The sequence below is a fragment of the Tauraco erythrolophus genome, chromosome 8 (genome assembly GCF_009769465.1).
Source record: "Tauraco erythrolophus isolate bTauEry1 chromosome 8, bTauEry1.pri, whole genome shotgun sequence".
In the NCBI taxonomy this organism is placed as follows: Eukaryota; Metazoa; Chordata; class Aves; order Musophagiformes; family Musophagidae; genus Tauraco; species Tauraco erythrolophus.
Window position 1 is genome coordinate 22,374,838 of NC_141472.1, and position 24,341 is coordinate 22,399,178.

The 24,341-nt window shown below is 38.7% G+C and overlaps 1 protein-coding gene across 2 annotated transcripts in view; it reads right to left on the reverse strand.

Moving 5' to 3' along the window:
* Nucleotides 1-6,237: 6,237 nt before the first annotated feature.
* The window catches only part of UBR3 (ubiquitin protein ligase E3 component n-recognin 3), a 123,060-nt gene continuing 104,956 nt past the window's right edge, over nucleotides 6,238-24,341 (reverse strand). For both annotated transcript variants that reach the window (XM_086615503.1, XM_086615502.1), the window contains exons 34-40: nucleotides 18,306-18,430; nucleotides 13,958-14,065; nucleotides 13,344-13,454; nucleotides 12,336-12,512; nucleotides 9,879-10,088; nucleotides 8,204-8,343; nucleotides 6,238-7,414 (exon numbers count right to left, since the gene is read on the reverse strand). In XM_086615503.1, coding sequence (XP_086471629.1) covers nucleotides 7,297-7,414; nucleotides 8,204-8,343; nucleotides 9,879-10,088; nucleotides 12,336-12,512; nucleotides 13,344-13,454; nucleotides 13,958-14,065; nucleotides 18,306-18,430 — 989 coding nt within the window. In that variant the 3' untranslated portion in view covers nucleotides 6,238-7,296. The remainder of the gene's footprint in view (nucleotides 7,415-8,203; nucleotides 8,344-9,878; nucleotides 10,089-12,335; nucleotides 12,513-13,343; nucleotides 13,455-13,957; nucleotides 14,066-18,305; nucleotides 18,431-24,341) is intronic.

The following is a 24,341-nucleotide window of genomic DNA, read 5'->3' on the forward strand; positions in this document are numbered from 1 at the left end:
AGATAAGGACTACGGAAGTGCAGCAAAACTATGTAGGTAGCAGCACAGCATTAAAGAGTAATTACACTTGCATTGAGAAAGAGCAGGAGAAGCAGTTCAATAATGTAACAGTTCTAGCCAAGAGTGAAGTGCAAGGTACACAACCATAGTCCAGCCCTTATAAATCGTAAGCACAAACTGCAGACCTCAGGCAGACACCTGGAAACAGAAGGGGGGAGGTGGAATGCTTGATGTAGAGACAGCACTGAAATGTAAATAGCATTGCTGAACTATAGAGAGTTAGAATTATATTGGATTCATTCTCAGCTGTAAGCTCCAGAGGAAAGGGGACTCGGAGGACTTAAAAGCCAATAACAAACACCACACGCAGAAGAGCCTACGTGCTGTATATCGCAGATACCGATTGCCAAGAGAAGGATCCACACGGATTCTAGCAAACAACGTGCACCAGTTAGCAGTACCTTGTGCTTAGCTCTTCCACAACGCATCCAGTTACCCAAATACCATAAACTTACCTTTTATTGCTTCTGCAGAACGGGAGTGCGATGCTCCCAAGAGTAATGCTTAGTCGTGTTTTGTACAGCTTTCGTCACAGAGACAGCAGTAATGCGACCGGGAGTACCACTACAACCTCTCATGGCTACATTATGAGTTATTGCTGGGCAGGCTTGCCATAATTATTAGGTTTACATCTCTGAATTTACCCTTAGTGGAGGGACATCTGAACCACTGAGTGGCCTATGTCACTCAAATGCTGGGCCTGAGTAAGCGTGCAGGACATTATTAATAAAGTTTGGAAGGTGAACTTATCCAAATAATCATTTCACTTTTTCCAAAGTTCTTTCTCCTTCTCTCTTCCCACATATAGCATTCCCATCAACCCCTCACCCCTGGAATAGAGAAAATTAAAAGCTGCGGAAAGAAAAAGTAAAATGAGATGATATTTCACATTAACAATATCCTATGCAAATTCCCAGTAATTATGCTGTATACAATTCTAATAAATAGCAATGCTGGGTAAGATATATCTACAGTTCTTTATTTGCTGCTTTTCTTCTTACAGCTAATGAGTCTCTTAGTGTTCAAAATCCATCTTTGCTGCTGCACACCTACAAAGGTAAATCACTTGAATGGGCTGAGCTTTCTCCTAGTTATTGTTGCTAGGGGAACCACCTTGTTGGTATTCACCAACGTAACATGTCTTTTGACATGCGTTTCTGAGGACCAGATGCAACACAGCTCTGCAGCATTCAGTGAAGAAATGTATTGCAGCATCCTTGGAAACAACACGCACACAAAAGAGCAGCGTTACTGTAGTACCTGCGCTTGAGATCGTTTTGAATTTCTTACTTGTTTCTTTGGACAGATAAGAATTGTAAAATTATATGTAATAATCTGATTAATATTCCCTAAATCTGCCCACAATTTAAACACCAAGAATCCCAGTCTATGAAATAAATGTCACTAAAATAGTGCCCATCTAATTTATTTTTTTTAAGTACTCTTTTCCTTTTATAAAGGAAATTTTTCCTTATGAAATCTTGCAATTATCAGTTACATGACTGAAAAAAAACCCCACAATTCAAGTAGGGATGAAGTGGAACTCTGAGCCAGGTATCTGAAGGTTATTTGAATGACATCAGTCACTTGCTGGAAAGTATCAATTATACAAATACAGCACTAGACTCATGAAAGGCAATAAGCATCCTTGACTCTCAGAATATTTTTGTTTCTTGAGATAGCATCTTCTGGCAGGAAAACAAAACCCATGACGTAGAGATATTGAAGAGGCACCATTATTTCCAGAGTCACAGCTGACTATGGGAAACAAACCAATTTTAATTTCCTGGTAACTTTGATTACTGCCAAAGTATCTGTGTGGGAAGGAGTGACATTTGAGGTTGGAGGCAGCAAAGCATGAAAACATGCAGAAAGCATGAAAGTGAAGCACAAAAGGGCCGTATCTCACTGAAGTCCTGTGTGCACGTTTATGTTTCTTCAATGACGGCAGATCCTACCACCTGAAATGCTGTAACTCCAGTTGATCTACCATTACAGAGCAGCACTTTATTCACTTGCTGAATCAAAGAGGAGGTGTTCCCTCTCTTACAGGAGCTTACAAGATAAACGCGAGACAAACCCAACAGGCTAAAGCAGGTGGCTAGAGAACCTAAATGAAACAATACTTAACATCCCTGAAAATCTCAGTTTAACAAAACCTGCATGTCTATAGTTTACTCGACACACAACTTTACACCAGCAGTTCTCACTAAGTACCCCGTTATGGAGTTCTCAGAGATTAAAACCGCAGCTCTGTACTAAACTCTCTCGAGAGCAATGAGGGGTTGTCCCAGAAGCCGATGTACAACAAATTCAAAATGACTAGCACTATAGAGTGAGAGGCAGCCCCAGCCTCTACAAACTAGTTTTCAAGCTGTACCCCTGGCTCTCTCTGCATAAAGCACTCTGAAGGAATGCAATCTTATTTGCAAAGTATTGTTCTACAGTTGCAGGGGGCTCTCCAGCTGCTTTAGTGTTTGGTTTATCTTTTTCTGTGTGGAATACTACACAAACAGGTTAGTTGCATATATAACAAAGGCATGAAAAAAGTGGCTGCATTACATGGAGAGAGCCCCAGCTTTTCAGAGAGATAGAAGGAAAACACCACTTCTCACAGCAAACTGTGTTAGTGGCTTCAAGAGCCAGGTGCAAAGGATATTTCTTGACACCTGAAAAACAGACAAAGGCTCATTATCTGCTTTAAGTATTTACATTAATCCCTGAGAAAATGTTGTTCTGATTTGGTAAGTGCAACAGTAAGCACACAGTTCCATACTACTTTAATTGGACTCTCGCACATGTTTGGTTGCCACATTTAAGGTCAAAGCATGAAGAGAGTAGATATGCATAATACTTAGAAAAATTTATTGTTAAAATGAAGGAAACTGTACATTTGGGTTTTTTTCCCCAGTTTTAATCTTTTTTTTTTTTTTAAGCATTAAAAAAGTTAAAAGCTTACCCATGAGGAATAAACCCAGCAGAGTAGTTTTCAGTCAAAATTATTAGTTTAGTAGTCATGAGTTGAAAGCAGTCCTACAATGGGAAATGTATTAGACAACAGGTGATGTAATCAATTCCAGCAGCTAATATAACACAGACATTGTGGGCAGCATAAGGAACTGAACTGAGGGAGTCTGATTTTACAGGAAAACAGTTTTCTCCCAGAAAATTCCTCCTCCATGACTGCGGATAATGGAAGAACAATATATTTTAACTCTAGTCCTTACAATATTTGTTTGCATACTCGGTGGAAATAGAAAGGTTCACCACCCATATGGTACATACGAGGGATGAAGACAAAAGGAATAGTCAGTTGTTTATTGAGTAGTAAATCATTCCATGATGAGGGGTTTCCATGGAACCCGCTCTCATTTTCCCGAATTGAGATCAGCCTGCTCTACATCAAGAGACAGAATTACAGGAAATGGCTTTTCAAATAACGGTACTTTCATAAAAGCTCATTTTGAGACATTTTAGCTGGGACTCAGAGCTAAATGTAAAATGCTTTTTCAGAGGGGGGTTTTTCACATTTTCCTGTACCGTGCAAAAGCATACGTTGCAAAAATCATGTTTTAGGGTAGTAAGATTAGCTTTTTGAAACTATCATTTATTTAACAAGATTCAATTTTGCTTTCTCAGTAGTATTTCAAAGAAACACAATATTTGAAGCATGTGGCATTAAATCTCATGAATAGTATTAGTGGCAAAAAAGTACAAATGATACAGTGAATAAAAACATTAAAAACCTATCAATTAAAAGGATTTTTTAATTTATGAGAACACCCGGGCCATTTACACAGCCAAGAATTCATGAGGGGCTTGACTTCACCAAGAATATCCTTTTCCTACTTAAAGACATGAATTTCCAGGAATTACTAGCTAGTACAACCCAGCGCAGTAGCAGAACATCATAGTGGCAGAAGAGGCAAGCTCAGTCAGGAGGCTGAACCCAGAGCAGCTGGGGCTCTTCTCAGCGTAGGAGCACTTGCAGGCAAACAACCGCCCGTCTGGGAAAACATGGGAGTAGGTGCTCAGGGCACTGTGCCCTACCAAAGGAGGCATTCATGTAGCATGGCCTTCACACCATGGAAGCACTATGGATCCAGCACTATGGATCACACTGACTGGTGACTGATTTCTCTAATGAAAATTAGATCTAGATTGTATCAAGATCAGTACAAAACTCACCTCTCCTCTGCCAGCTATACACACAGCACAAACTGATCTCATGGGATTCTGAAAGAGTAACATTTGTTGGATACTGTATGGGATTCTGAAAGAGTAACATTTGTTGGATACTGTAGCAAAAGATTCTCTTTTTAAAGGAAAAACGTAGTTTGCTTGTAAAATGCTGTGAGTTATGCAGGATTCCTCTTGCAGAGGTGATGAAAATATTCATTGAAAATTTCAGGCTGCTACTAAAAAACTGACGCTATTATCCAAAGGTCAAAGTCAAACCAAGACTGTTTCACCAAATTTCTCAAAGGTCAAACAAAAAGGAAAAATTTAATGCATAAATATATACATCCATCAAATTGAAGTAATAGTTATTCCAGAAACAGATTTGACCGATGAGAAGACAAAGCGCGGTTTTCCCAGAAGTACACTTTCTCAACTCAGCGTTTTAAATTTAGCAGTTTGCAGCAGCAACGCTGTAACAGCTGGCATAAAATTTAGCACAACTTTAAGTGGTAAAGTTATGAGTAAAGTAAAATAATCCAAATTACTAATACAAAATACATGACTGCGTGTAATTAACAAAAAGAAAAAAACCAAACCTGATTTACTCTCTATGCAAAGTACTTTGCATGCATGAGCTTTGGACATTTAAATAACTGCCTGGCTATCGGGTGGAATTCAGTAACAATCACATTTTGGATGACTGGGGTAGAGAAAAAATTTCACGAGCACACAGATTGACAGTAGACTTTTATTAACATATCTTACAATGTCGATTACTGTATTCCTAGTTTTATACTCTTCTGATGTGATCGATTTAAATTCTACAGTAATGTACTGTACTTAAATGATCGTTCATACAGGATATCACACCAGAACATTTGAGTAATACACGCACACACCACTCTAGTTTGGACCTGTTATTTTTCAAGGTTAGCCTAATAAAGTAGGGTTAAAAAAGTTATGGGGGAAATCAAAATTCTTGTTTAGCAGCATGCAAGGATATTCAAGTACAATTTTTCAACCAAGTGATTTTTTTTTTTTCCTCTTTTTAAATTGACTGGTGACTAATTCACCAGTACTAAAATAAACACTACAAAATACCCAAATGTTAAATTAAGGCTAATAGTTTTACTTCACATCCATATGCACAACCAGAGAACATTCCATTTTAAATAAAACACAGTAATCAAATTCTGGATACATTATCTCTTGTAAATATAGCATTGGAGCTTCAAACTACAGATTACTCAAATTCATGAGCCCTGTAATAATGTTATGCTGGAGATGTAAAGAATCTTTTTGCTCTTTAACCACACTTACAAAATGGCCTGATATTCATCATGAGCAATGCAAAAATATTACAGGCAGAACTTATAATACAGTATCAAAAAAGTAATATCTTGGAAAAGACATAGCCATTTAGTTGGTGAAACAGAGTAATTCTAATCTTACAGGAAGTACTGTAATACTTTTGAAATATATATATATATTTATATGCATGTATAAAAACCAGCATCCTTTATTGTGGGGCTTTTTGAATCGCAAGTATCCAGAAAAACTCATTGTATTTACTTTTCTTTCTGCCCGTTCTCCTTGATTGCTATACAGTCATTTTATTTCCCCTATACACTTTTCACTAGATAATGACTTCCACTGGGGAACTGTTTTCATTCTATCTGTGGTTTTATCATAAGATGTTTTTAATTTACACATATAAATTTTATTTTACACGCAAGCTATGAAAGTCAAAACTACCAGAAACTGCTTGGTAGTGCTGTATGAAACAGCCAACAAATGTCCAACACTTGTGAAAAACATTAGTAGCAATATATTACATACCAGTATTTGAACTATAATCTTTCCTACCTACTTACACTGTGGGGTTTAGCCCAGTCATGCCTGTTCTCACCAATTGTTTAGCCCTCTAAGCATAAACTGCTTTGGCATTCATCCAGTCAGGCTGCACAGGCATTGGTTGTTCATCTAGGCTATCTCTGTCCATTTTTTTTTTTTCTTTTTAGGAAACCAAGCAGAAAGAACAGTGATTACTCTGAACAAATACAATACAGAGGAACCTCCTGAAATGACAGGAAAGATACAAAATTATGTTTCATTTGCAGAATAGCCTGCACATTTCCAATCCAATCATCCTGAACCATACATCTGGTATGAAATGACAGGCAGGCTTATGGTTGTTATGCTCGTAACTGGGATCTGTTATGTTGGGCACCACACAAATCCTTTATATACAGCAGCTTCTGTATGTGTTATCACTAACAGTTTATTCAATTGATATGGAAAAAAAACCTCCTCTCTGGGAAAGAAAGAAAGGAAAAAAGAATATGTGTTCTAGATTATATTAAGAGTACTAAGATACCTAATTTATAGCTATTTCACTTATTTATGGAGGAAAAAACATGAAATTCCTGAGAATGCATAAGTTTTCTGTAATGCCTGAAATATTTCAGTAGACCTCTCAGAAGTGAAATACTCTTTAATCAACTTTCAGACCAATTTTTACCATGCAGTCTCACAATCATTTTACAAATCCTGTCTAATTACAAACATTAATCAAGGAAAAACATCAAACCAACACAAAAAGGCAAAAAACTTTTATCCAACATATTTAGTAGATGTAGTAGACATATACACTGTTTCAGCAAAAATTGCTAAAAACTCAACTCCACGCAGAGAAAAATAAAAACCTGAAAGCTATCCCTGGAGACTCTGAACAACTGTAAGTAAAATTTGTGCTTCTTAACAATAACGGGCTTTAAGAAACAAAAGAAAAATGGACTACTGAGTGCAATCAGTTTGCTCACAACATTTTGAGGATTTAATTTCAAATTATTGTATCATTATTTAGTAGCAACAGCAGCTGATTTTGCAAAAATTTCAGATGTTGACAAGGTTGTATTTCCCTTTTATGCCCATACCCCACTCCAGCCCGAGCCAAAGAGCTAAACTCCCGTTTGATTAAAGCTATTGCCAGTCAAGAGGCTTTCATTCATGGTAACATCAATGATATGGTGAGCAGATGATGATGATGATGATTTACAAGCCGTTATAATGTGGCCCCCATCTTTTATTGATATGATCAAAAGTATGAGACACCCACTGCTGCTCAAGCACTTTGTATCTTTCCTTGCATATGTAGAGAGGTTTACCACGCCTGTAGAAAACAAACAAACACAAAAGAAAAACTAATGGTTAATATGCCAAATAAATGGAAAAGTGCTTCATTATATAATTGACACGATACTCATACAACTTTTTTCTCAGGGAAGCATGCATTTTTATTGGTGAAGGGCTTTTGGTTTTGTTTTTAATAAGATAACTGCTGGGATTTTCCTTCCTCCGTCTTGGATAGCAGAATCCAGAAAACATCTCTTGTTCTCTCAGGCATTGTAGCTTAGAAGCTACACTCCTCCCCTACACTAGAATCCAACTGCATCATTTGATTAAAGGCCCAACAACAACTTTGAGACAGAAGTGTTTCCCAATGCAACACTCAGAATTGACCGTCAGTGGGAATGGCACCATAGGAATCTGTTGGGTGCCTGGTGTCTATAACTCAGTGATCGTGATTCACCTTTGGGGAGGAGGGAGGAGGGAGGAGGGAGGAGGGAGGAGGGAGGAGGGAGGAGGGAGGAGGGAGGAGGGAGGAGGGAGGAGGGAGGAGGGAGGAGGGAGGAGGGAGGAGGGAGGAGGGAGGAGGGAGGAGGGAGGAGGGAGGAGGGAGGAGGGAGGAGGGAGGAGGGAGGAGGGAGGAGGGAGGAGGGAGGAGGGAGGAGGGAGGAGGGAGGAGGAAAAAAGAGGGTCAGTCCAACTTACAGTAAACGTGGATTTTCCACTCAAGGAAGGTACAGATTTATTACCATCTGTTTCTGCATATAGTGCATAACAAAGTTGTTCTACACAGAGGAGCAACAATGAAACACGCTTGTAATGAAAACATTACCTAAGATCTCTGTCTTCTTCACCGTGTGCATCTAGGTAAACAGAGCCCCAAAGGCAGAAGCGATGGCCTCGTATGATGATGATTACAGATGCATTAATCAAAAGAAAGATTCCTGTCCCAGCTCCGCAGTTTTGAGAATGCTATAATGTTATGGGTGTAGAAAGGGAAGAAAAAGATTCTGTTAGTGTCTGTCAACTTTATAAGAAAAAGGATTTAAAATATAGTAATTAGTTTTGCTTGAAATAATATACACAAATTATTTACTAAAAAACAGTTTGACAAAGGACAGCCTGCCCCAAAATTCTCCACACAACTAGTACTCCATGTCTTGTGCTGCCATAATAACACTTGAATACAAAAATGGTTCCCTGCTCAAGAAGGAAGGCTATTCATTATCATGTAGAAACAGAATTATCTAAAGAACAGAATTATTCTGTACAATATTTTGAATTTGTTGTGGTACAGTAAACTGTATAGCATGACCAAATATTTTTCATAGATGGCAGGAATAAGAGAAAGCATTCGGAAAAAAAACTTAACGTTACCGCTTTTACGATAGTCTATATTGCTAAACATTTGCTTTCTCTATCCATGTTCACAGATCTAGTCTATGGCTCTACAAACATGGAAGAAAAAAATTTTTTTAGTAACTCTTGCTTGCTTCAATACGCCATTCTTCTCTATGAATGGCATGATCTGCATTAATTCATTATAGCAATTAAAAAACCATGCTCTTCCTATATAGTTTTATTACAATTAGAGGCTATAATCCAATTAACTATAATAAAATGTAATTAATTATATAGATTTTTAATTATTCTTTGGTAACTTTCTGTTTTAGTGATTTGACACCTTAAATACCACAGTTAACTCTAATTTCATTTTTGCCCACCTCTCCTTCTCCCACCATATGAGCAGTATCAGACAGAGAGAGTTGAAAGAATTTCAAAAATGTCCAAGATCCCTCTGAAATTTCTTTGGTTTTGATTATATCCCCCAATTGTAAACATCTCCCCAACAAATTCCTCTCAGTTTTGCAGTTCCAACCTTCTACTAACTGTTCTATGGTAGGAAACAGACCAGTTGTCAGAGCAAACCTTTATCATAGGCAAGAAAACGATACTAGATGCTGTCCAACTCAGATTCCTGAAAGAATTTATATATATGCTGTACATATGCTGACTAGAAAACTTTGCTGCTGAACTAAAGTCAAAGGCTGTAAAATGATGCTTATCTAGTTATGGCCAGTAGATCACTAGTAGAGGGTCAGGTATATCAGAAAGTACTCTATGAAAAGAAAAAAAAAACCCAACACACCCATACATTGATATTCTTATGTATGCAGAAAGGAAGGAAACAAAACAGAGGATAATTAAAATAATATATCGACAACCAGAAGGAAGGCAAATTTCAATTGGTTATGAATCAAAACCATGTGTCAAGATTACACGCAATGGCTTTGTAAGAGTTTTTCAAACAGACGAAATAGGCTATGGGCTTAAAAAGGTGAATAAAATTGCTCTCTAGAATCCAGTCTAGGTCAATCTATCAGAAATAAGCATTAAACATTATAAAAACACATTTTGTAAAGAAAATCGTCAAACTGAGCAACAGAGTTAAAAACTATCCATTAGTGTGAGAACCAATTACAGAATTTGATTTAACTCTTTCTTACCAGTACACATTCACAGTAACTCTGTTGTTTGCAGCATAGTCCTTTCAGGCATACAAAAGTACCACAAACTAGACAAACAGCAGGATCTTTAGGGACCTTGGTACAAACAGTGCAAGTCTTTCTGTGGTAATACTGAAAAATGGTATTATAATTCTCAGGCAACTGAAGGAGGCGTGGCAAGTCCCACTTAGGCTCCTGGATAAGCAAAGCCTACAAATAAGAACATGTATCAGTTCTGCACATTTGTTTATGCATTTATACTTTCCAAGAAAAGAGAATACTAAAGAAAGGAAGCATGTAGTTTAAAAATCTCTCACTCCTGCATTTCACAAATTTAGAAGTCAAAAGTCACCTTGCAATAGTCACCTGCCTCTGGCTGAACACTCTCCCCAACTGTGGTCACCCTTCATCTTTTGTAATAGGTGCCAAATGGGCCTTTTCCCAAGGATGTTTTCTAAATGTGACACTAAGTGCAAGAATCTTCACAGCTAAAACAAGAGGATTAAGACCGATCTGCAGGGAAGACTCTCGCTCACTACACCAAGTTATCTTGGCAACACCAACACACCGCTGCCAAATCCTGGCACTGACTACGAAAGCTGTCTCCTAGCTAAAATTTAAACAAAAACTTCCAAAACCAGAACTGAAGTTGGGCTCTGTCAATGATATTTGAAGGTATCCGCCTGACTTTTAAAAATGTGTTGCACACATAAATTTTGAGGCCATTAGGAAATTATCAGTACTCACTAATTTTTAATAAGGCAGCACTACCTAAACACCGGTTTCAAAGCCTAACTCTTCTCTTCTGCTCTTAAAAACACTATCCAATTTTATGGGTTTTTTTAGATAGTAATGTGTTTTCCTTCAACCTACTCATTTTTACTGGCTTTATAATTTATGGGCAAAGGAGAAGGGGGGGAGAAAAGGAGAAGGGGGGGGAGAAAAAGAGAAGGGGGGGGAGAAAAAGAGAAGGGGGGGGAGAAAAAGAGAAGGGGGGGGGAGAAAAGAGAAGGGGGGGGAGAAAAGGAGAAGGGGGGGGAGAAAAGGAGAAGGGGGGGGAGAAAAGGAGAAGGGGGGGGAGAAAAGGAGAAGGGGGGGGAGAAAAGGAGAAGGGGGGGGAGAAAAGGAGAAGGGGGGGAGAAAAGGAGAAGGGGGGGGAGAAAAGGAGAAGGGGGGGAGAAAAGGAGAAGGGGGGGAGAAAAGGAGAAGGGGGGGAGAAAAGGAGAAGGGGGGGAGAAAAGGAGAAGGGGGGGAGAAAGGAGAAGGGGGGGAGAAAAGGAGAAGGGGGGGGAGAAAAGGAGAAGGGGGGGAGAAAAGGAGAAGGGGGGGGAGAAAAGGAGAAGGGGGGGGAGAAAAGGAGAAGGGGGGGGAGAAAAGGAGAAGGGGGGGAGAAAAGGAGAAGGGGGGGGAGAAAAGGAGAAGGGGGGGAGAAAAGGAGAAGGGGGGGGAGAAAAGGAGAAGGGGGGGGAGAAAAGGAGAAGGGGGGGAGAAAAGGAGAAGGGGGGGGAGAAAAGGAGAAGGGGGGGGAGAAAAGGAGAAGGGGGGGGAGAAAAGGAGAAGGGGGGGAGAAAAGGAGAAGGGGGGGGAGAAAAGGAGAAGGGGGGGGAGAAAAGGAGAAGGGGGGGGAGAAAAGGAGAAGAGGGAAACTGCATTTGTACCTGGTTCCTTTTCAATCATGGAAAGAATGCGACTAGTTTCACTACAGTCTTTCTCAAATGCCTATCAGATTGGCAGCATCTGTATTTTGAGATGAATCTGAGTATTCAAATTTTCATTCACAATGGCCTAATTCATGTCTGCAAACACGCGAAGGCAGGTGCAGATCATGTTGCAGTGTGGAGAACGCCTCTGGCTTACCTCTTCGACACTGTACACTTAGGGGAGGGGGACTTGAATTGTTGAGATGCAGCTTTTCATAAAAACAGAGTAATAGTGTTGAAGCATTTCCATTTCACAACTGATATTCCAATTGCACTGATTCAAGTCTTGGTATTATTTCTTTAAACTTCAGAGAAGATGTACCATCTTTTATCAGTCAACTATTACATAGCTTTTTAGCCTTTTGATCTTTTTCAGTATTGCAACCGAAGATGCTCAAAAATACACTAATAATGTCTAACAGGCAAGAAAAACTTCTGATAAATATTTTCTTAAAAGACAAAAATTCTGTTACATGGCCTTGATAGGCTTCAGGTGCAGAAGATACAGGTAAGCTTAGTATCATCTAAGGATAGCATTTCTATTTTTCTGTCTCCAGCAATCATAAAATCAGATAGTGTTTTTAAGCAATCTAACCACATCCACTAACTAATATTTCTGATCACAATTTCTCTTGTATTTACAAATCAAGTTCTTGGATCCTTATCAAAAACAACAGTGTATGTGCATAGTGTATCAAGCAATAAATAGCTGCTTCCACATCAGCACTGTTTTGGAAGAAGTAACTCTGCTACATACCTTTACTTGATCTGGATGTCTATCTGCAAATGAAACCAACTCTGAGCACCACTGTGATATCATGTCAAAAGCTGGAACTGGCCAATCGAGACAAGAGGCACTGGTGAACTGATGAGCCGACTGAAAAGATGGTAATAGATCCAGGCAGCTTGCAAGAACTGCGAATTCTTCATCTTCCTTTTAGTGTGAAACCAGAGAGTTTTAGATTAATACCTACACTCCGAATTTTTAAACAGTTTATTAAAAACGTGTCTATTCCAGTAACAACAGCAAAGACATTCTACTACAATGATGCTGACAGACATGTTCAGAGACACAGAAAAGCTTCCATTTTTTCCAAATTACCTCAAACTAGATTGTCAAACTACAAAAAAAAATGGTCAGAATACAAAAAAACAACCAACCAAAACCCACAGAAAACCACAAATCCAAGAAACACAATCAAAAAATCCCCCAAACTCCCAATAATTTTCTTCCCGTTTAGCACCCTAAATTGGCTTGTGGCTGTTTTAGAGATGACATGATTTTGAGGCAAGGAAATGAGGGAGTTGACCTGCAGCAAACTCTACTTTAAATCAGTCACAGAACTTAAACGTAACTGTCCACTGATGCAATGTCTCTGAGAATACAGTCCAAGTGTGAACAGGCATTAACCAAAATCAGGCCTGAATTCCAGTCTGCATGGAAATTATGCCATCTCTTCAAATGCTGGACAAGTTCTAAAAGTATGTTGGTATTTTATGAGACAGGCATCTACGACCTGATAAAACAAACATGTATTTGCTGAATTTTAAAAATATAGTACCATTTTTCAGAGAAACTGCCTTGAAAAAAAAATTTATGGAAGAGAAAGAATGCTGCAGAGCAATGCTATAAAACACGATTTAAAAAAAAAAAATCAATCTTAGGATAGAAAACACATACCATGAAAAAGACACCTTAAAACTCTAATTTTTGATCTCTAGCTTTTAAACGGAAACATTTGAGTGTGCCCATCTCAATCTGTACCTGGCAACTAGGTAAATCCCCTCCAAAAAGATGGTGTTGAAGAAGGCTTGTGATCCTGAGGAAGGGCAGGCAGAACTGCTGCAGGTAGCACTCTATAGAATCAGCATTCACCTATAGGGGAAAGAAGCAATTGCTAAACTCTGCCTCAGATAAGTTGTCTCCTATGTAAGAAAGTCCAGTATGAACCAAATGTTTTTTAAGCATACTATGCAGATCACTGCATCAAACAGACATTTCAAAAGCCAGCATTTCACTAATAATCTGAAAGAACTCTGTGGGTTTTCTTTCTCCCTTGACAAATGTTTTTTATACTTAAATATTCAGTTTTCCAAGTTTCTGAAAGGTCTTTCGTACATATGATTAAAAACTACAATTGTAAGAAGTATTTGTCAATACCTTTCTCAACACAGCACTGGCCACATATGATATTAGTAAAATACAGATTTGCAGAGGCAAACTGTCCCAAAGGGCTGTGCTTTGATCTAGAAAATAGATTTGTACTGCAGTCTTTAGCAAGATCAGAGAAAAATCATTGTTAACAATGAGGCTGAAAAACTTGAATAACAGACAGAAAGGGGACATGCTAGATAAATTGTCAAGAGATTTGCCAATACCACTGTTAATTCTTCAGTCTCCTCTTCTTCATATATCTTCCCCTTAGAAAGCTCACTAATCACATGACCCAGCAATACTTCCCAAGATCTTTCTCCACTGGATGCATTCTGCAAATAAGAAGGAAAGAAATCCAAAATGTGCTGGTCATAAAAAGGAGAAAAAGCTCCTGTAAAAGTAATAGCAACGAAATACATTTCCTTTTTATCAACAGATGAATTTTGACCTATAAAGATACACGTTGGTTAAAAAAAAAGTAATTAACTACAGAAAGGGAATGCATTTAGCTCACAGAATGAAATATGAATTGCTACTTCAATTACGTATGTTCTAAACTGAGCGTTACATGAAAACACTTTTATAATGTTGCATTTCTCGTGTTTTTTCTCCTGTGAGTATAAAAATGCTTACTTTAAAATTACGAAGAATCACTTTACAGATATATTGTGTTTTGACAGAGTTTGAATTCTATGAAAACTATTTAAAAAAAAAAAGCAGTAGTATTCTAAAATGTACCAATCAGAATGAGTTACAAACCACTTGCTATGTATTTTAAGTTGAAACAAGCCTACCAGAAAATGGAAAGTTGTGTTTGGAATGAACAATATCTTCTACAGATGGGAAAAAATATTTAGTGTAAAGAATAAACAGCCACTTAGTTTTGTGCCATTGCACTTACATTTTTAAATGTAATTTAAAATGGCAGATGGCAGCTATTATATAAAGCCATCTGAAGAAGAAAGCAGTATTCCCATATTTTTCTTCTAAGTCATCATCAATTCTACCCAGGGAAAACAGGATTGGATGTGAATTTTGACCTCTTTTAGTATGTCATCAACGTAACAAAGTCTTTTGGCCAAAGGATGTGACCGCGCAACTAAAGGCCATACTGCTGCTCACCAACCCTCCCCCACCCCCAGGGGACGGGGAAGAGAACTAAAGGAGAAAAGGGAAAGAGACCCATGGGTTGAGATAAGAACCATTTACTACTACTATGTTAATATATGTACAATGACAATAATATACACAAACAAGTGATGCACAGTGTAACTGCTCACCACCTGGTGACCAAGGCCTGTCTCATCCCAGACTAACAATCTCAAAACAGGTAAATCCCAACACCACAATCCCAGGTAAGTGAAAGGCCCGGAAAGACAGTGAGAGAGAGCGCGTGTGCGCACTCTGAGAGTGAGAGCCCTGGAAAACCAAAAGCCTTTCTTTCCAGTCAACCCTCATTTTTATACTGGGCATGATGCTGCACGATATGGAATACTTCCTTGGCCAATTCAGCCCTCAATCCCAAATCTAAGTTCAAATCATAAGGGAAATTGTAGCCCCTTTGTCCCGGCCACGCTCCCCCTAGCCTGCTGTGCTCCCACACACTGGCAAAACATGAGAAGCTGAAAAGTCCTTGAGGTCTCAGTGCTGATTATAAACATCAATGCGCTGTCAGCATTCTTCTCCTAATGAGTCCCAGACTAAAACCAAAACACGGAGCTCTTCTAGCTGCTAACAAGAACTACTAACTCTGTGCCAGCTGAAACCAGGACAGAGTGGAACATTTCTGGGATTCTTTAAAAAAATTCCAAAATGACTAGATGAGATTAAATATATACAGACTTCAGTGCATAACAGTGTATATAATTCATCAGTTGGTGTCTTTAGTGCATTTTGATATCAATTATAATTGTTAAATTTTAGATGGGTCTTCACCTTTCAGCATCAGGAAGACAGACTTGCTGTTTATGCTCATAGTCTAAGAACCTGAAGGTAACACATATTTAAATCGTCACTTCGGACAAACCTTTTGCCTACATTATTCCTGAAGTTTACCCCACAGGCATTTACATCATGCTTCTTATGACACCATAAGGCGCCTTGCAAAGATGACAAGAATGAAGTTGGGAATAAAAGTAGAATATCAACCTCTCAAGCCCTGCTGAGCAATTAAACTCTCAATGTTGTTTGATCATTTGGCATGAATACAGAAGAAAGTCTTCAGCTCATGTTTAATGTCTGAAATAGATTCACTTGGCATTATCCACAGACAAAAGTTAAGTGTGATCTCTGTAGCCATCCTGGGATCAAAATGTCAGTATTATCAGCACCTGAACCAGACATTTTAAACCATTTGGGCTTCAAGAAATTTTAAAGAAAGAAATTGGATTCCTAAGCTAAAAACCAGCTTCCCTCATGACATTCAAAGAGAAAGAATTCATCTGAGGACTATGGCTAGGCTCAAGAAGAGAAGGACTGCCAAAAGGCTAGGAGAGAGGAACAGGGAGTTGTGCAATTACCGTTGGCCAGTTCTCAGAAGTCTCCGCAACGTACACAGGGTCCAGGCAGCAACATTACACAGGAGGAGGAGCAGGAAACTGGAAAGACATCTGGGGCAGGGCAAACTTGCATGTGGGACTTTTGCAGAGCCTCTGCACTTGGGGTGGATTATCACTGGGGTGGGATGGAAGCCAAGAAGGAAGTGTAGGAGTTCCTGAAAGCCTGAGGATCATGCAGATATCACCTTAAGCACCTACTGCCAAGCTGCTGTCAAAACTTGGACCTTTGTACACAGATGATCTACACAAGACAGACAAGTCAAAGGAGAAGGACATTTTCAAGGGAGAGTGAGAGATGCTGTCAGTACAGCACATATGCAGCAGAGAGCAGCGTTCACATCTACCTCCTACCTCTTTTGCTCTCCCATTTGGAAAACTGTCAGCCTTCAATGGGCTTCTCACAAGAGAAAAGCAAAAATTCTCAAACTGACAGAAGTTAATCTGCTGTATTATTCGGATTACACTAAATCACAGCATTCATTTGCAGTAACATACTCTTTAATGTGCTACTATCTCCCACTTGGCCTTATCATCCATCAAAGACAAGCACACTAGAGAAAATTCCACTAAAATGAACTGTCTTCACTATCAAGAGAGATGGCTACTTCATAAATCCATTACCTGAGCCATTATCATAATTTGCAAAGACTCAAGTACGAAGTGTGTTATACGAAGCAAATGCTTTCACGTGTTTCCGTAAGAAAACATCTTGGTATCAATAGGCAGCAAGCCCACGCACCACATGCCCTAAGTCTATTTTCATACAACAAAATCTGTCACTGTAGACAGAAAATTAAGCATTGTAAATACATGTTAGATAAACTCCAACCTCTGCTACTAAGAAAAAGGCAGTCCGTGTTCATCACACGGACTATGAAAGACTATAGGCTGGTAACACTTTAATCTATTTATATGCTTTCTACCATAAACTTTGAACTGCAAAATTATTTATCACTTGGAAATAACTCCGGTAAACAGAGAAATGGAAAAAAGCCCTCACCAGCAACAATCCCAAGCAAACGTTCTTGAAATGGTAAGAAAATGACAATATATTGAAAGAAGGAGGTGGAGAGGGAGTTAACAAAATGCAGTACTGCCCAGTGATCTCAAATATTTAATGTAAGTCCAGGAAAAAAAATCCCGCACAGTAGCAATTTTGCCAGCAGATAATTTGTCTTTACTATCTTGGAGCTGTGACTGACCAGTGTGACAAATCTAACTTACATATGAAAAGCAGGTCATGCTTCTCAGCGTGCATTTCATTTTCAGCCAACATAATCTAAGGCCCAGCTGTTTTATAAAGGGGTACTCCTGCTCCCATTTCCTCTCCTGGCCCCAACACTTCCATCTTTCCCTCGGTCTGGCACTGGCACTCTTCTGACCTTCTGGGAATCAATCTGTGGAGCAGAAAACTAACTGAAGAATTAAACGAATGTCAGTGCCAGCGCAGGGAACTGTGTCTTTTGGTGGGAACTTGTAAATACTATCAAAAGGCAGGGAAACGATAGTGAAACATCTACCTGCCTAGTCTACAAATTTCTTTCTCTGCCTCTTCATCACATGAGCACTCTAGATCACTCATTCTGAGAAATTTATATGGCTAGCCACAAATAGTATGAACAAATAAGAAAAAGAGGTTTTTTTGCCATCCAACAAGCTTGCCTGCCTTTCCTGTAAAGGAGTGCATCAGATCAACCCACAGTTTACCTGCGAAGGCTTCAATTTCACAGGAAGGAAAGCTGCATTTACTTGATACTATTGCAACAAACTCAAGACTGAAACTATAGAGATACAACCTCAAACGTCAAACTCAGTTCTGGGACTAGACATTCACTGTGGAGCTTTTAAGTCTCATCACATAACACCACCTGCAAAAATTGCACACGCAGAAACAATATACTAGATTTTTGTGAAGCAGAAGCAAATTATTATACTGAAAGTACAAGTATCTGTTACATTCCTACCAGAAATACATAAGCAAAGTTTTCATAAATGTTTTAATAAATTAACCAACCTTTTTGAGAGCTCCTGACTCTTTCCATGCCATCCTATCTTCAGCACTGCATTTAACCGAAAGTGCTGCCAAGGCTTGAGTATACAATAAAGTGAACAGCACTTTTATAATGCAGGTGAAGTGTTCTGTAAAACAAAAAGTCATTTTTAAACACTTGATATTTTTAGCAAATATACTGATTACAGAGACTTTAGTTATGGAAATGACGCTTCTCAAATGAAAAGCAAGCGCTATACAAAAAGTACAAACCCTCAAAACATGCAAGACAACATAAATATATGTACAGGCTTTCAAAATGACTTGGCAGCCGTAGGGAACAGAACAAGTACAGGGCAAGTAATTTTCCACTGCTCCATATGTTCATCTTAATCCTGATCAGCAGTGACTTCCTCCCAGGGACCTGGTGATATTACAAAATTCTATTTTGTCCAAGCGTTACACCAAGTTAAGCTACTGATTACTGATAGCTACAACTAATTGGGTGCTGTAGATATAAGCAAATGCATATCCGACCATCTCTTCTGGCAATGATTAAATCATCTGGGGTAAGTTACAGACATACAAGTACTGGAAAAGTTAAGTTCCGAAAGAAATCACTGTAAGAAGGACATTTAGCGCACTTCAGTTGCTATCTCTTCACTTCCAAATATGGATCCAGCCGTATAAGACTTGCTGCAAATCACTCTTTATGAGTACATACTTACTGGATCTCATGTGAATACAAAAGCACAAAAGTCAGATTGTCATTTTAGAACTTACCATCTTTTGAAAGATCTTTGTTTACAGTTTTTAATAATATTTAAAGGATTATTATCTCCTACATACAGGTTGCAGGAGAAAAGAAATCTTTTTTAGGAAGCTAGCAACAGAGGCAAAATAAGATTTCCTAAAAGTGAAACAGGAAAAAAAGGTCAATGTGATCATTCACTGAAATGAAACTATGGTAGCAGTCCTTTTTTCTCTTTTTACTTTAGGTTGCATTTCCCATCCCAAATAATCTGTTGTGTTTTGTTTTGTTTTTTTTTTTTTAAATCTAGGCAGATCAAAGAAGTTTCTATCATCAATTACACTATTCCTTAAGCACAAACGTAACTGTAATATATATCTAAAACAATGCATAAAAAAAAAATGTGGGTTTTGAAAAGTCCTCTCAGGCTTTGAAGTCAAGCAAAACAATTTTGTTTACATAAGCACCTCACAAAAATTGGGTTAAATTCATTTTTTCTTCCCAAAGGAATTAAACAAGCTTTGTATGTGAAAATGAAAAGGAGGTAAGCGAGACAAAACTCCTTCCTTCTCCTTTCTTGTATCTAATATCAAAACACACCACTGGGTTCTAAAACAAACACAGCCAGGACTCCAGTACATAATTAAATTTGTGAAACAACAATTGCTTTTTTATGTAACAAATGTTTCTAAATCAACACAAACATGAATTCCGAAACTTTATGTCACTGAATATATAAAATAAGCACAATTTAAGCACCCAAATGATCATTTGTAAGCATGTAATTAAAAGTGTCCTTTTCTTCTCTATTCCTATGGAGCTTATGTTAAACATAACAAACACTGCTATACTTCATCTGCCCCATTCTAGATCAGGTAGCATTACAATGATTTTTCCTCACCACATTTCCCCAGAAGAAGAATTCACCAGACGCCATTAGATCTCTGGGCCCTACTTTTTTCCTCTGCTGAAATCTCCACTTTCTTAGCAGTCCTCCCTCCTGAAGAGGAGGACCCTCCTCTGGACTTGTTGAAGTGAGTCCAGAGTAGGGTCACGAAGATGATCCGAGGGCCAGAGCACCTCTCCTACAAAGACAGGCTGAGAGAGTTGGGGCTGTTCAGCCTGGAGAAGAGAAGGCTCCAGGGAGACCTTCTAGCAGCCTTCTAGCACCTAAAGGGAGTCTACAAGAAAGCTGGAGAGGGGCTTTTCGCAAGGGTGTGTAGTGATATGACAAGGGGTGATGGCTTTAAAATGAAAGACAGTAAATTTAGAATAGATGGAAGAAATTCTTCCCTCTGAGGGTGGTGAGGCACTGGAACAGGTTGCCCAGAGAAGTTGTGGATGCCCCATCCCTGGAAGTGTTCAAGGTCAGGCTGGATGAGTCTTTGAGCAACGTGATCTAGCGGAAGGTGTCCAAGGTCCCTTCCAACCCAAACCATTCTATGATTCTATGAATAGCAGGCAAGCTTTCAGTAAATTTTCTGGAAGATTAAACCACATGCACTCACAGAATTGTAAAAATTGCCTCTTCAGCCTGAGCTCCAGTCTATAATAATCGTAAGTAGAACTGAACTCAAGTCTATCTCCATCAATAGCATGTACAAGCAATAGAGATCAATTTTACACTGTGAAAGCACGAATGAAAACCACTGCATTTCGAGCAGCAGAACTAGACCGCTGGTCAACATTCACTAATCTGCCACAGCCCACTTCATCTTCTAGTTCTCATTCTGTTCTGCTGAAATGATTACACAGTGCTCGACACTGGGCACTTTGGCACCCTCTAGAACTATCACCTTTTTTTACATCTATTTTATGTTAAATATAACTGCTCCTTGTCCCTATGTCCACCTTAATACTAGTTGTTCAATTCACCAGAAATATTCTATCTAGCATATATTATGTTTTTAAAAATAATGTTCTTGTATTTATTTAGATGTATGTGAATCATAAATGACTATGAAATTGCATTTTTGGGAAGCCAGGACTGAACAAACCCTACACACTCCCATATCTGAGTCACCCTTAAGAAGTCCTGACTTCTGCAAAATATTTTTTTTTTTTTTTTTTTGGAAAGTGTCACAGGAGCAGTCAGAGGTGGCATGCTATGTAATGAGCACCAAGGCTTTGAAAACAAATATTTTATGGTCACAGAAACATCTTATGGGAAACGTACTAAAAACACCAATCAGAGGATCAGTTATCAGTTCATTACTATGTGTGATCTGTTATTTATAAATTGCAAAATATTTGACAGCTGTAGGTATCCATAATGCTGGAGCTGTTACGTTCTTGTTTACTGCAAAGAGCGATTTTATTTGCCTTTCCACAACCCGCGCATGGGTTCCTGCTGCCTGCCGGGTGGAGGCTGTGGTTTTGCTACATCGTCTTTTTCATTTAATAATTCTGAAGATTGCTAGTATGTTTGTATGCTGTGGAGTAAGCTACGTAAATGCTGTCAGTCTCTTTTGCTGCAGATGATACACTGTGCAATGTTCTGCACTAAAATGCAGTTAGGACTTCTGTGTTTGCACATAAAAACCTAATCTGATATTCTGACAGTCTGAAAGTTATATTGTTATGGCTAGGCCATTATAATCAAAACAGAGGTTAATGCAGAATTTGTCTTCTTATTTTTGAATAATACTGAGAAATGCTTTATGTTTCTACTTCTAAAACTTTTTTAAACAAAACTTCTTGGAACCAAATTCCTTCACAGCATCCCATCCATTATAGGAATTAAACAAACTCCATTAAAAATACAATGAAGTTTATATAGGAAACACTTCTAGAACTCTAATTTTAACATTAGTTCAAGAAATGTGCAGAGGAATAAGGGTATTAATAACAATATGAATCTTTTAATTTCAATATCAATTTAGATGATATAGGCTGGCAGGCTATGACTGCAGAAAGAATCCAAAAATCGAACCAAATGCAAAATTAAGGACCAAAATTAGGACCTTTTTTAGTGAATTCAGAAGGGTATCTTATTTATATAAATAATTTTTGAAAATATTTTTCTTGATCTAAAGCTGGAACAGTTATTTGAAAAAATAGCTTCAGAACAAAGGGAGACAGCACCAAACTCCAGATAATCCATGAAAGGTATACTGAAAGTTCCAGGATGAAGAAATATTTCAGTTTCCACATCAAAATTGGATACTATACAAGTTGATTACATTCATTCTATATTTAGTCAAGATCCTTATCCAGTCATTACAGAAAGTGCTAGTGTTCCTCTGAGCGCTGCTTGCTGTATTTTTATTGCATGTCATTGAAACTTTAGAGAAAAAGAATGTGTCAGAACATCCAGGTCAGGTTCTTCAGCTTCTGGGCCTTATCAGAATTGCAAAAAAAGGGGCTGAATTCAGGTGTTACACACCAGAGAAGAAAATCTTTCCCACAGGCCACAGAGGTTGGGCTAAACTCTCTGCAAGCTGGAGCACATGCACCACTCCCAAATCATGGATCTCTTAAAAGCAGCACCATGGCCTATGCTAGAGCAACGCCGGGCTGCGTAACAGCGTGCTGGCAAACATCCATGCTGCTGCACGACGCTCCTCGCATGTGCGGCACCAAGCAGAGCATCAGGCCACTGCTGGCCAGCTGACCACCTATTCTATGCACCTACTAGCCTCAGGTTCACCTCTGCTTATCCAGACCCCAGTTTTTAAATACTTTGCAACAGTATGATTTTTTATTTTTTTTTATATTCAAAGCAAAGCACAAATTGAAATCACTGGAAGCTATAAGCACTCTGCACTTCTAGAAATCCAACCACAGGGATCTCAAGTCAGGTACTGGGAAATAATTGTTTTTACAATTGAGAGTAACAAAGAATGTCCAATTTGAATAAAACGACTTGTTCAGCATACAGAAATTGTGCTGCAGAAAGGGGTGGTGGGAGGCGTTGAATTCAATTTACAAGGCCAGATTCAAGTTTTAGTAACCACCGAGCCGCTGTCTCCATTTCTGTGCTACCTTTCTTCATACGCAACACCGTTTCCTATTTCTGTAAGAAAGGATCTATAAGTTCTAGAAACAAAAATCTTCATTTCCTACAGAGTCCCAATTCACAACACCATGAGCACTGTCCATTCTCTGCACAACAACTGTCACAGAATTAAACCAGAAACACCTATGTGGATTATTATGCATTTGGTGTTGCACAATTTCAAGATGCTGAGCATATGAACCCTATAAAAGCTCTGCCCATGTCCTAGTGTCAAACAAACAAACAAAAAATCACAGTTTTAGTATCTTGAACACAGAGGGGGTTTTTTGCTGGTTACACTACACAGGAGGTATGCATTATCTTCCTCATTCCATTCTTTGTAAATTGATAAGTGCTTGCAAATGCTCTGACCTCCACCACAAAGCTTCTCCCGTACCAAAAACGGATTTAATTTGTAGTGCTCTTTCTTTGTGATGTGCTCAGATCGATTTTCCTCTCTGAATGAAGAGGCTGAACAGTAATGACATTTTTATTGCTTTAATCGATGTCAGATTGAAAAGATACCAACACCCATCCAACAGTTAATAGGGTAGTTAATGCCATTCCTAGTGCTCTATCTGAAGGGCAAGAGATGAAGTTTGGGTCCTCCTTACAGAGCACTCAGTGTTTTTATGAAACACACTGTAAACAAAAAAGATTTTGACTACAAACATGAAGGTGTAATACTTGATGAACAGTATTAGTATTCCTGTAAGGACACAAATATGGTTTCTCTGAATACATCAACATACCTAATAAATGATACTGCAAAACTAGTACCATTACAGGAGAAAGTCCATGGTAAAAGAGGGAGAAAATCTTTCATGGATTCTAAACCCTACAGATTCTTCCTTCATTATTACTATTCTAACACCATTTCCGCAGCATTCTGCACAAGACTGCAACACCACCTCTCTGTCATGTAGTTAAGTGTATCGTTAAAGGAATACACTGGAAATACCTGCCAACGCACACAGGCACCAACCTGCTGTTTGCACACTGGTGTCCAGCCAAGCCCACAGCTCCCACACCCCACAATAATGCCAAAGCAGCACAGATTGCTCAGGAAGCAGCAGGGTTAAATGTAGATTTTGTTCACCCCTACCACTGACCTGCCACGTGATCCTGCACAAGCCACTTCACCTTTTCACGCCTCAGCTCTCTATGAAGAATTAACGATATCGAATTCAACTCTGACCTGCACACTCATTACAAAAGTTCTAAACAAATTCATTATTACCTACTTTTCTGAACTGCATTCTACACCTCAGGATAAAGAAATAATGAAAGACCTTCTTTTCATTCTGCCTAA